Genomic DNA, 13,232 nt, shown 5'->3' on the forward strand with positions numbered 1-13,232 from the left:
AAGTTTACCTTGAACGAGGGAACATTGTGTGAATCCTGACCTCGAAGCCCATTGAATGTGGTACATTATAGTGCTTTTATTGATATGAAACATTTCATACAGAATTTGGGACAGTGTTCACTTTAATATTGGGTTGCTAGTAATTCTGTCTCAACCCTATGGAGCTGGGCCTCTGTAGGCAGATTCTCTGGTCTGTCCTCAGTATACTGAGACTGGAAGAGAAACGGTCTGCTTTGCACCTCAGAAGGTAAAATACTCAAGATCAGAATAGCAAATCTAGAAATAACATGTTTTTGCTTGTGGATTTACAGTATCTTGACATTGATGACCTATTAAAATAATTTTTCAGGATACACAAGTAATACTAGTTCCTAGATGGGAGCTGTGTTCAGGCTGGAGGACATGTAGCTGCTCCAGACCCGTCCCTCCACTGGCTGTCTTAGGAGGCACGACTTCAGTCTGAAATGAGACAAATACATGACTCTCATAGATGTACAACTTCAGAGAGCATCAATCCTTAAATGGTTGTGGGTGATGTATGAGACCCTCACTGTCTAGGAGCTTCTTGTATGCAGTGATCAAGACATTTGACTGGACAGGAGGTCCTGGTTCTCTTGACTATAGTGTGTGTTATTTGCTGTAAGAAGAGCATGATTCATGGGTTATGCTGCACATGAAAGTGCCTCATATCAGGGTTGAAATCAGTCTGTTTTCTAACAGGTGTGTACCCCATTCTTACGTCATCAAGCTGCGAGTTGAGGGTCAGCATCTGCTCCTGATGGGTCTGTGGGAGCTGGAGTGGGACTCTGCCTCATCCACCTGGATGTTTTACAACGGGAGAGGTCCGGTCTGATTATTTAACACTGGTGAGCATTTATCAGGTTCTGTCTAACCTCGGTTAACCCAGAACTAAAATTGTGTGGAATTTGGTTAGCTGCTCCATAGTCTGTCCACGAGATACTACTGGGATACTTCATGAAATCAAAGAAATAAACAAACATTTTCTTTGAGACAACGTTGCATGTCAACAGCTCAGATTATCTTCAAGATAATAATCCTACCAGGGGCTTGAGCCTGTCCATCTCCCTCTGTACTGAGTCCATACACGTGCTGCTCCTCTTTGGTTTGGGTCAGAGTCTGGGGGCTGGGATGTCATGGAGAGCTGGGGTTGGAAATGACAAAAGGAGATGTTACATTTCCATGGTGCCCTCACCAGTCTTAGTGTAACGTTTGTGGTTGGATGACAATGTTCCAACAAACAGTCCTGTGTAGGCTAAAACATACAGCATATTCTGAGTGCAATACTAAGAACATCCACTTGAGGGGGAACGAATCAGGTATAAGAATGACAGATGATGGATGTTGTACTGGTTCCAATGGTGTTTGCAAAACTAGTTATAATTTTTGCAATCGGTAGATACTGCCTGGCAGACTTCAGATAACTTTATATCGCATTAACATAATACTAGCTTGACCAATAGAGAAAATGCAGACAAGATACTACTGTAGTTCACTGCAGGGTAAATACACTATCCTGTACAGACACCAGGGCATCCTGCTTGCTGGGTCAGGGCTTTGTAGTGGGCCTTGATGTCCGTCAGGGCATAGGTCGTGTCCTGGGCCTGGTCTGCGTTGTCCACGGCCATGGAGAAGGCTGACCTCACACTGAGCAGTGATTGACAGGCACAACTGAACTCTGGAAACACATTGGGCATGTAGCCTTTATTTGAACACGGTTCAATATGACTTTGGTAAATGTTCCCTACTCTTTGTTGATCCCCATTAATACTGTAACAGTGTTGTTTTTGTTGCACTTACAGACCCATATTGTCCCTCCTGTGTACCAAAATGAAGCTGTTTTTAAGGATGCAGAAATGTTACAGAGAGAGTCACACAGGATCTGTAATGTGAATTGTTAATGTTGTGAACACTTCTGGAAGGTCAGGTTCTGCAGTGGTGATCATCTGGGTGATTTAGTGAGAGGGGGAGACCAGCAGCGGTGCTTCGTGTTGAGTGCTGGCTCTCAGCTTGTCTAAATCTCCATAATTGATGGGGAGACATTTTAATGCAGCGCCTGGTCAGGGGAGCATCTTCACAACGCTCGGGAAGGCATGCTTTTACTGGTTGAGTACAGGAGCAGATAAGGAACAGTGCATATGTAGAATTCGAATAAAACTATCGCTGGGAGAGTGTACCAAGAGGAAAACATGCTTCAATGTTTTCATGTTTGCTCATTTTTGAGAGCCTAAATGTGCACTGAACCCCCCTGCATTGCAAGTTTAGCGAGAATGTTGGAATGTTTCAGTAAAATAGTTATGTCATCATGTACTCACAGCATCATACACCTGCTTTGAGAGACTGATCTGACCTTCCAGTCCACCAATGTTGGTTTGAAGCTGGAAAATGCTCAGGTAGCGGTTGTTCACCTCCTATCATAGCATGGGAATAGTGGTTTTCCTAGCCAAAACAGAATGTCATTCATTATTTCAATTGTTTGAATCAGCAGAGGCTGGTGGAAGGAGTGATGGCAGGAATGGACTGAAGGGAACAGGGTCAAGTGTGGTCTCCATATGTTTGATAGTGTTCGATGTATTCCCTTCCAGCTATTACAATGAGCCTGTCCAATAGCACCTCCCAGCAGCCTCTGTTTGACTAATCTTTCCATAGTTTGATGACAACACCATGATGTATCCATACCTCTTAATGTGGTCCAGTCCATCTCTAATGACTTGGTTTGGGCAGTCTCCTCCTCAAATCTTAACACAAAACCAATAGAAGGTTTTATATCAATGAACTTTCAGTCACATTTATGCATTAAGTTTAATATATTATCAATGTCTACAATTCTGCTTCATGAGTTTAAAGGATAATATATTGTGTACTCGGCTGAAACAAAATGTCGGTATTTGTTAGCATTTTCACAGTATCAATTGAATCTCAAGCTGTGTGATGATTGGATACAGATTCTCTTTAGAACAAAAGTCTCAAGACTCTGCTGCTGGAGAACAACGAAGGCTATTATTAGATTTTGCTCCAACTGAGCATTAAAAGCATTGATCTGCCGAGGTAATTATAAAGCAAAGTCACAACACCTACATGAGGCTGAGAGACTTCGGGCGGCAGGTAGCCTAGTGGTTAGAGCGTTGGGCCAGTAACCGAAAGGTTGCTGGACGAATTCCCGAGCTGACAAGGTAAAAACCTGTCGTCATGCCCCTGAACAAGGCAGTTAACCCACTGGTAGGCCGTCATTGTAAATAAGAATTTGTTCTTAACTGACTTGCCTAGTTAAATTTAAACAAAATCTTCAGACCTGGTGCGGCCAGCAGATTATTAATGTATTGAACACTACAGACTAGTAGACCCAACTGTATGTACTGTACTGTGTATTATGGGGTCACAGATTATTTCATTATGGCCCCACTGTATTGTGAGGTAATCGACCCTAACCCCACTCCACCTGCTCTGGACGTCGTCGATGAGGCTCTTGTAGTGCTCGATCTCAGCGATAATGGCCTCGGTGGAGAACAGGCCATCGATCTGGGTCTTGTAAGTGCCGATGGCGAAGGTGAGCAGGATAGAGGTGCTTGCAGGGCCGCCCTCCCCCGGGTTGGTGAACATGGAGATATTGGCCCTCAGCACAGCATTGGTCTGCTCCAGAGATCGAGCCTGGGGACCACAGAGAGTGAGAGAGGCCAGATCGATGATTACTGTACACACATTGATTTCTATTAGGTTAACACACAGACATACAGTCTGGTGATGTTCCTCTCTGGCGATGTTCCTCTCCATGAATGGGTCTGAATTTCAATGAGCTTGAATGATTTTGGACATTGATGTTCAGGACATTCCAATGGGCCTGTTTTATTTTGCCAGACCAAATCACATGCACAATATACAAACAATACATGTGTAATATGTTTTAGCATGTTAACAATGTTGAATGCATACATGAGCATTGCTATCAATTCCAAAACAAGGACAATCTGATACTATCCTCAATTGGGTTTCGATTGAAGCACAGACATTAATTATGGTAGGTCAATGTATGAAAAATCCTCACAGGATTGGGGTGTGGAGGATGTTGATGGGAAGATGGGATACTGATAAACATAATGCTAATAATTGTGTTTATTCAAGCAGAAATACAAATATTAAGTTTAATTTGGTTGTTCGAATACAAATGCACTTCAAATATTACTGTGATAGAAAAATGTATACAATTTCATTAAAAGTCTGAAACAGTGGCTAAATACCAACATCAACTTTCACTGATTATTGATTATAGTCATTAAAACATAATGTCTATGTGACATTACCTTGTCAATAAAGGTGGCAAACCTTCAGCTCCTCCTTTTCCTTTAGGCGGGTTACCTGGACTGTGTCGAGGGAGGGCAGCGAGGGGTCGATGCTGGGCACGGGGCTGAGGCCACCCACGTCACCACCCACTGCGGTGGTGGAGCTCAGGAAGGACGGGTAGCCTCCGATCTTGAAGACGCGGCCACCCAAGTGAGCCCTGAGTGGGGCCACTCCAGCCCTGAACCCTGCTGCCCTGCCACCACCACCTCCTAGAGCCAGGGCATGTCCACCCATTCTCATCCCAAGACCGCCTCCTCCACCTCCCATTCCCAGCCCCATACCCTGGCCTCCCTCCATTCCTAGCCCCATCCCTGAGCCCTCCTCTCATGCCGAGCCCCGCTGCCCCCCCCAATTCCAAAAGATCTGGAGAGGGCCAGTCGAGCCCCTCCGCCACCACCTCCACCACTCCTGCCCCCAGAGAAGAGCCTGTTGCCCCCATAGGTGAACCCCAAACCTCACCGCCCCCCCACTGATTCTCAGGTTAGTCTCCGCCATGTCAGCAGCCTCAAAGCTGGGGTGTCCAAGATGAGTTCCCTAGTCATAGACAGACGGACTGCCAGCCTCCCAGGGGTTTATATACACTAGGGCTGCCCATTTGCTGGGGAGGCGGCTCACGTCACTGCAGGTAGCTGGGCTCACAGAGAGGCCAGCTAATCCCACAGATGTCGGGAGAGATACTGCTGCCCCCCAGGCGACCAGGGACTGATGTCTTTCCAGAAGCTCAGCCTCCCTGACTCGTGTTGCCTTGGCACTGGATGGATGTTTTTCTCGACAATAAGGGTGCACTTACTTTGGCTCTTTCACTAAAGCCGTTTAATTGCCTGGCAAGGACTGATCTCCGTTTTATCTTCCAGTGTCGTGCTATTGAGCAGTCGTTTTTGGAGATTGTACCGCTTCACTGAAGGCGTCGCTCATAAATCATTCACAGGGATCACTGCACATTCTTGGATTAACATCCCCTAAGGATGAGCAGCAGGGCCTTTGACAGAGGTATATGGTATGCAACATGCTGCAACAGACTATAGGAGCTTCAGCATTCTACCCACCAGGAGGGTGGTAATGGATGTGCGGGTTTCAACAATATACAATCTACAGTAAAAACGCTTTTTAACACCTAGAAAGGTCCATTCCAAATCCATCATCCTTTTGATTGGACCGAGTTCAGTTCTAGATCTCCTTTGTCCAATCCACGGCTGAAACTTGTCCATACACATATCAGCCCTAATGGCGAAAAAGTAAACATGCAGCTCGTGTTGAGTTTTTGCTTCCTTATAACCTTGTAATGCAAATCCAATTACAAAGAGTAAATAGCAGGGATCTATTTGTTCCCACAGTCGCCAATGAGATTAGTCTGTGGACAAATCCGGTGAGAGACTCCCAACAGCAGTGTGTCCTATAGGAGCTGAATTCCAGCCAGGGATTTATCTTATTTAACCTTTATTTATCCATGCGAGTCAATTAAGAACAAATTCTTATTTACAATGACTGCCCCGGGGCTGGTTTTTTAGGAAACATTTAGGAACATGCTCCTCTGGCACCTGGCCAAGGGCCTCAGCCTCACTAGTTACCACAGCCACAAGGTCATTAAACTGCCACTTTCTACAATTTATTATTAAAATTGTATTCTAACCCTAACATTAACCATACTGCCAACCTTATGCCTAACCTTAAATTAAGACCAAATAGCACATTTGTTTTCAGGAATTTTTATGATAGCCAATTTTGACTGGCTGTGCTATCCAGTGGAAACCCACTGCCATCGACTCCTGTTAGAGAACCGGTCAAAGCACTCAAATACCCAATCAGAGGTAGGTGTGACTTTAGATTCAATAAGAGCAAGGAACCCATTGGGTTACTGATAGAGCCAAGGTCGATTTAAGACACATTGTGGTTGACTGCGTTCACTTGTGCAACTGACAAGGCATCCCCTCTCTTTGAGAGTATCATCCATTCTACCCTTAAAGTGAGGCTCAGAATGCACAAGAGTTTTCCAACATCACAATGTTTCATTAATATTACAAGCTACCTGGGATGGCAATATTTAAGATGAATAAAGTTAATATTCAGGTTAGAGTAATTAACACAATGCTTAGCATATTTGTTTTCCGTTTCTGTAATATTCATGATTTCCACTGTTCTATTTGCGACTCATTTGTGAAGGCCGGGTTGATGGTCACTAGACTTGATACGGAATGTTCTCATATCGTTTGATAGTGATTGACACCAGAGTTACTGAAGGACCGATGATTATTATTGTATTGAGACATTATGAACACTGTGGGATTCTGTTGCAGCTGGCAAAGTCAATGGTCGTGTCCGAATACCCATAGGCCTACTTGCGTTTTAAATAGTCAGCATTTTAGGTAGACCTATCTGACAAAAAGCTGTATACTAAGCCTACGTGAAATGTAAAATTCAGCATGCTTTAAATGCTGGGATGTCATACTTATTTTGGATTCTCCTCTAGTTTTAGAATTTGCTGCACACTATTGAGGAAGATTATCGTCTTTTCCAGATTTCAGTGTCTGACAACAGGTGACGTGCTGTACCAAACTGATGAAATGGCTGGAATCAACGCAATGGCTCAGTAGTATGAGCCTAGTGCAGCCCAAACATCTTACTGCGGCTATAGCCTAGCATGCTGATATTTGTTGCTTAATGCATTCGTTAACAGAAGGGTATACTACAAAGCAGGATCAAGGAGTTCGTTATCAATAGTTATTTCTGGTTGCTCGTCAAAGTAGCAGAGCCCTCAGTACGTTCTGCTGGGAGGAGCTATAGGAGCACGGGCTCATTGTATTGGCTGGAATGGAATATGGAATGGGGTCAAACGTGGTTTCCACGTGTTTGATACGGTTCCATTTATTCCATTCCAGCCAATACAATGAGCCCGTGCTCCTATAGCTCTTCCCAGCAGCCTCCTCTGGTACATAGTATTCAGTAAGTAGTAGCCTAGGCAAGCCAGATTTTGGACAAGGCCACTGTCTTTGGTTTTGACTGACTTTGTACAAGCGTCTTGCGATGATGTGTAGATAACATTTGGTAGCCTACTGTCTGATTAGAAAGGGCCTGTCTCCAAGGCCCGTTCAACATTTCCTATGTGTCTGTTCTGGAGGCATCTCCCTGAATGATTGTATTAAACTCTATTGATCTTTGATTGGTATTATCAATGACTGCTCTCCTTTTTGTTCACCTGGAAATGTTTTGTTACACCAGTATTCTGTTTGATGTAATGTGGCTCAAGGTAGAAAAGGAGACAAAATGTGACTTTCATGACAAAGAAAATAAGCATGAAGAAATATTTATGATGCCCCATTTATTACATTTCAGAGGGTACATTATAAATACTGGACTGCTATAGGCTATTAGGACTCACAGCTATCTGGCACATGAAAGTCAATTAAATCTGGAATAGTGCATTATTACAAACCAAACGCATTGTGCCCTACAAGAAGTCACACATGCTAGAACCTACAGTCATCTTAAAGACATTAAAGAAAATATTGATGTCCTTTATATCAACAACCAATAAAAATGCATAATTTTAATTAAACTATGTATCTCTGAAAATAATTATTTGAGGCCATTTCTAAATACAGTCTGCACTGCCTAACCGCAACAAATGGAAACTTAAACTGCTTGCCACACTTTTAACAAAGCCAAAAGTCCGAAGTAGGTTTGTGAGACCTTGTCAAACATGACATAAAAGCTTTATTTGATAGCTCCTGCAAAACGTTGTGAAAGGGTGCCAAAGCACATGCCAATCAGAGAGTCTGGTTCCTCTTAAGGTATCTTCCTACATCTACTTGTTCTTCGTTTGAAAGTGTTGTACAAATAAAATAAAACGGATTTAGACTAAGAGGAATGCATGGTCGCCAGAGCATATTACATAAAATGTGCTATGTCACCTATTTCAAGCCTGCCAATATAGCAACTGAATGATTTATAAAGTGAAGCTTGTTCTGTGGAACTGGTTTTAAGAAGTTTGAGTGAACTTTTGGGGCAATATTTCTTTAGATAAAAATCTAATTCCACCATTTGCAAGTCCAGTAGTAGAAATAGTCGCAGAAATAAATACTTTAGAATACTTGGACAACTAGCAATTTACATCTACACAACGAAATTGTGCTAGGGGCACATGAATGTATCTACATTTCAGCACCATGGACAGCGCTCTTTCTAGTGGGCCTGGGATTTCATAACCACGGACAGCGCTCTCTCTTGTGGCCTGTCTTCAATTTACAATACTCTACCAAATTGTCCTTTGCTGAAATTATTCCACAAATGTATTCCAATATACTGACGAACTCGACTTTTATACACGATTTACAAACGTGGCACATATCAATCCACTCGGTGTGATTTATGATGAAAATGGCAAACATAGTTCCTTGAGGTCATATTGTTTGTTTTTGTGCCATATTGCTTTTCCCAGTTAATCCCAAATTGATGTTTTTTTGTCAGTTACACCTGAACTATAACGTGGATGTTGTTTATTTACAAAGTCCCAACACTTTCAATTGCAGCGTTATCAAGACAAGACGACCGTTTCCAGCACTTGTCCGTCTCCTTGCTCAATGTGTGCCATATCCAATTCTGACGCATTATTTGTAATGGGTAAGGTACCGACGTCCCCCTGAATGTGACAACTGGTATTTTGGACAGCGGAGTGTGGCCGGTGTTCGCCATCTCGAGGCGATGGTCGGACAATAATGCATGGTCTCGTAGGCTCTCTCTTCGCCTTGGTGGACGGGCTGCGGTTGTCACGCTCGTATTCCTCCTGGGCACGTTGGATCTTCCTCTTCTTCATTCTCCTCTTGTTAAAGTGAAATGCTGCCAGGGAAACCAATATTATCCCAATTATCATGGCCACCAGCACCATGAGCGCAAAGGTCGAGGAGAACGGTTGGAAGAAGCGGCCAATTTGGTCCATGCAGGTACCATTGGTTTGGGAAGCTCCGTTGTAGATGCATAGTGGTATGGAGAGACCCACATCCTCGGACTCCTTGTTTGTCATTTCGTTGAGCTTTGCTTTTCACTTCAGGGTAGTAATATGTCCTCTCCAACCTCAGCGCGACGAGGCAAATGGAATCAAAGGCCTTGACTGTCCCATTAGATTTACCTAAATGGAAATTAAAACCCCGTTGAGATCAGTGGCAACATGTTAAGAATACAATAAGCCAATGACATTGTGTAGCGAGACTACAGTGGTCTGCATATGCCATCAGTGTATAGGCTCACCATTCACGGCACGCCCGATTAAATTATTTAAATAATTGAGAGGACTATTAAGCGTGCGTAATTGCGCGTCAGTTTTGAGATTACAACAAATTTATGGCTCCAGAACAGAAATCATAATTATATTTGGACGCCAGAGCCATAATTCTAATCCATACAATTACAATCTGTTTACTGCAAAAGTTCCTATGTGAATAGGGAAAAGATGCACTTGAGACGTGCATCTGCAGCATCCAGGCTACTACAATTACAATGAAACGAATGTACTTACATGAAACAATACGTGGTCACTATGATTTAAGCTAGGCTAATTTCAAGAGTCAGAAATGTAAGAAAGCACTTGGAATTTTTCAGTCTGTTCGTTTATGTTTGAGGAAAAAATAGATGTTTTAATCTCTTACCTGATGAAACTGTCTAGTCGAAGCCGTTTCAGAGTCGAGGACCGTCCGGAGTGGCGATATAGGTAGCAGAGAGAATTATCATGGATCGCAATGACGTATCACACAATGCGAAAGCTGTACTCTGTCCACACACACACCCACAGTGGATGCACATCTGTGTTCCACATTCATCACTTGAGTCTACATTGCAGGCTCCTCTGCCTTCTGAAAAGCTTAGAGGAAACGTATACAGTAGAACATCAAGCGTAGCCTATACGACCTACAGATACGCGATCAATAAACTGAAAAAACGCCTTGAACCCCAACGTACATTATATTGGTCACATGCACGCACTCCAGCAAAAGCATGAAACATAGTGTGGAGCTGTTCCCACGACACCGGTGCTGAAATCATCTGCACAGCATCACGACTACAAACACTCAGTCTACCTAAGACTATCGACATTGCATTTCACTCACTTTTACTTCTCACATGGTCATATGCTTGGTCAAACCAACACAGCTTTTGACCCTGATGTATTGGGACTGCCATGGTGATGCAGGTTGTCTAAAAGGAAAGCTGGTGTCAAAAGGAATTGATAGAGATTACTGGCATTCATACTGAGAGGGAGAGCAGAAATAACTATAAATCAATCACCTCACATAAATAACTTGAAGTATCACTGGACTGTATTTGTAGTAGACTAAAGCAGCATTTCCTTGTCAAGAGAGGCTAGTGGGCCCAATTTTACACAGCAAGTTACAATAGTAGGGTAGGCCTAAGTGGCCCATTGTAAAAAATAAAATAAAAATGCTTGACTTGGCCAACAGCAAAGGAAGATCTTAGAGATGCCAATGCCAGAGTTTACAGTCAGGATCTCATAAAAATGGTTTGGGTATACTGAAGGGGAGCTGGTAAATCAAATTATGCCATTTCCTGTGGTAAAGGATAAATACATGCAACATGATCTCACAAACTCACTGTAAAACTGATGTTTAGCCAAAAGATGCAAACATCACACTGCGAGGCTGCAGCAAGACATAATGTAAGCTAAATGTTTTCAAATGTGCAACCAGGTTGCCCAAATTCCCGACCAATATGCAGGGCTCATTTGCTCCTGAAAATTATGACATTACCCTTGTCCAAATTATGACTTTCAGGATGCAAGAACCTTGAGGGCCATACATTTGAAAAAGTTGAAGTTTAACCTGGACCTCTGTCTCTTAAAATCGTTGACGTAGTTGCACGTGGTCAAACACTGTTAGCTGTTCCCATCAGATAACCTGACAGACTTAGCCCTGTGCTAACCTGCGAGCATGGCGGGATTATATCCGGTTGAAATACCTTATTAGCCAATTAAAATCGTTGCTGTAGTTGGACGTGATCCAACACTTGTTCATGAAAGCGCACTTAACAGCAGTCCAATGGCAAGTTCTGAAAATCAAAGCACTAGATCACATGCATTTTTACTCTCTGTTCCGGACGTCCTAGACGACCAATTCTCATAGCTTTTAGCCGTACCCTTATCCTACTCCTCCTCTTTTCCTCTGGGGATGTAGAGGTGAATCCAGGCCCTGCAGTGCCTAGCTCCACTCCTATTCCCCAGGAGCTCTCTTTTGATGACTTCTGTAACCGTAATAGCCTTGGTTTCATGCATGTTAACATTAGAAGCCTCCTCCCTAAGTTTGTTTTATTCACTGCTTTAGCACACTCTGCCAACCCGGATGTTCTAGCCGTGTCTGAATCCTGGCTTAGGAAGACCACCAAAAACTCTGAAATCTCCATCCCTAACTACAACATTGTCAGACAAGATAGAACAGCCAAAGGGGGCGGTGTTGCAATCTACTGCAGAGATAGCCTGCAGAGTTCTGTCCTACTATCCAGGTCTGTACCCAAACAATTTGAACTTCTACTTTTAAAAATCCACCTCTCTAAAAACAAGTCTCTCACCGTTGCCGCCTGCTATAGACCACCCTCTGCCCCCAGCTGTGCTCTGGACACCATATGTGAACTGATTGCCCCCCATCTATCTTCAGAGCTCGTGCTGCTAGGTGACCTAAACTGGGACATGCTTAACACCCCAGCCATCCTACAATCTAAGCTTGATGCCCTCAATCTCACACAAATTATCAATGAACCTACTTGGTACCACCCCAAAGCCATAAACACGGACACCCTCATAGATATCATCCTAACCAACTCGCCCTCTAAATACACCTCTGCTGTTTTCAACCAAGATCTCAGTGATCACTGCCTCATTGCCTGCATCCGTAATGGGTCAGCGGTCAAACGACCTCCACTCATCACTGTCAAACGCTCCTTGAAACACTTCAGCGAGCAGGCCTTTCTAATCGACCTGGCCGTGTATCCTGGAAGCATATTGACCTTATCCCTTCAGTAGAGGATGCCTGGTTATTTGTTTTAAATGCCTTCCTCACCATCTTAAATAAGCATGCCCCATTCAAGAAATTTAGAACAAGGAACAGATATAGCCCTTGGTTCTCTTCAAACCTGACTGCCCTAAACCAACACAAAAACATCCTGTGGCATTCTGCATTAGCATCGAACAGCCCCTGTGATATGCAACTTTTCAGGGAAGTTAGAAACCAATATATACAGGCAGTTAGAAAAGCCAAGGCTACCTTTTTCAAGCAGAAATTAGCTTCCTGCAACACAAACTCAAAAAAGTTCTGGGACATTGTAAAGTCCTTGGAGAATAAGAGCACCTCCTCCCAGCTGCCCACTGCACTGAGGATAGGAAACTCTGTCACCACCGATAAATCCACTATAATTGAGAATTTCAATAAGCATTTTTATACGGCTGGCCATGCTTTCCACCTGGCTACCCCTACTCCGGTCAACAGCACTGCACCCCCCACAGCTACTCGCCCAAGCCTTCCCCATTTCTCCTTCTCCCAAATCCAGTCAGCTGATGTTCTGAAAGAGCGGCAAAATCTGGACCCCTACAAATCAGCCGGGATAGACTATCTGGACCCTTTCTTTCTAAAATGATCTGCCGAAATTGTTGCAACCCCTATTACTAGCCTGTTCAAACTCTCTTTTGTGTCGTCTGAGATTCCCAAAGATTGGAAAGCAGCTGCGGTCATCCCCCTCTTCAAAGAGGGGGACACTCTTGACCCAAACTGCTACAGACCGATATCTATCCTACCCTGCCTTTCTAAAGTCTTCGAAAGCCAAGTCAACAAACAGATTACCATCTATTTCGAATACCACCGCACCTTCTCTGCTATGCAACT

General features: G+C 43.6%; 1 protein-coding gene and 1 pseudogene across 1 annotated transcript; both read right to left on the reverse strand.

The window, feature by feature from the left end:
- Positions 1-51: 51 nt before the first annotated feature.
- On the reverse strand, positions 52-7,353 carry LOC106603633 (thread biopolymer filament subunit alpha-like; annotated as a pseudogene).
- A 299-nt stretch (positions 7,354-7,652) lies between these two features.
- LOC106603634 (uncharacterized protein C11orf87 homolog) lies at positions 7,653-11,176 on the reverse strand. Its single transcript, XM_014197521.2, has 2 exons — positions 9,996-11,176; positions 7,653-9,478 (listed from the first exon to the last, which is right to left on the reverse strand). Exon 2 carries the CDS (start codon positions 9,371-9,373, stop codon positions 8,888-8,890), a length of 486 nt encoding a protein of 161 aa, XP_014052996.1. The 5' UTR covers positions 9,374-9,478; positions 9,996-11,176; the 3' UTR covers positions 7,653-8,887.
- Positions 11,177-13,232: the final 2,056 nt, after the last annotated feature.

The sequence above is a fragment of the Salmo salar genome, chromosome ssa04, assembly GCF_905237065.1.
Source record: "Salmo salar chromosome ssa04, Ssal_v3.1, whole genome shotgun sequence".
Lineage (NCBI taxonomy): Eukaryota > Metazoa > Chordata > Actinopteri > Salmoniformes > Salmonidae > Salmo > Salmo salar.

What these genes read in the sequence shown, in the direction of transcription:
- LOC106603634 (XM_014197521.2), bottom strand. Translation starts at nt 9,373, where the DNA reads ATGACAAACAAGGAGTCCGAGGATGTGGGTCTCTCCATACCACTATGC.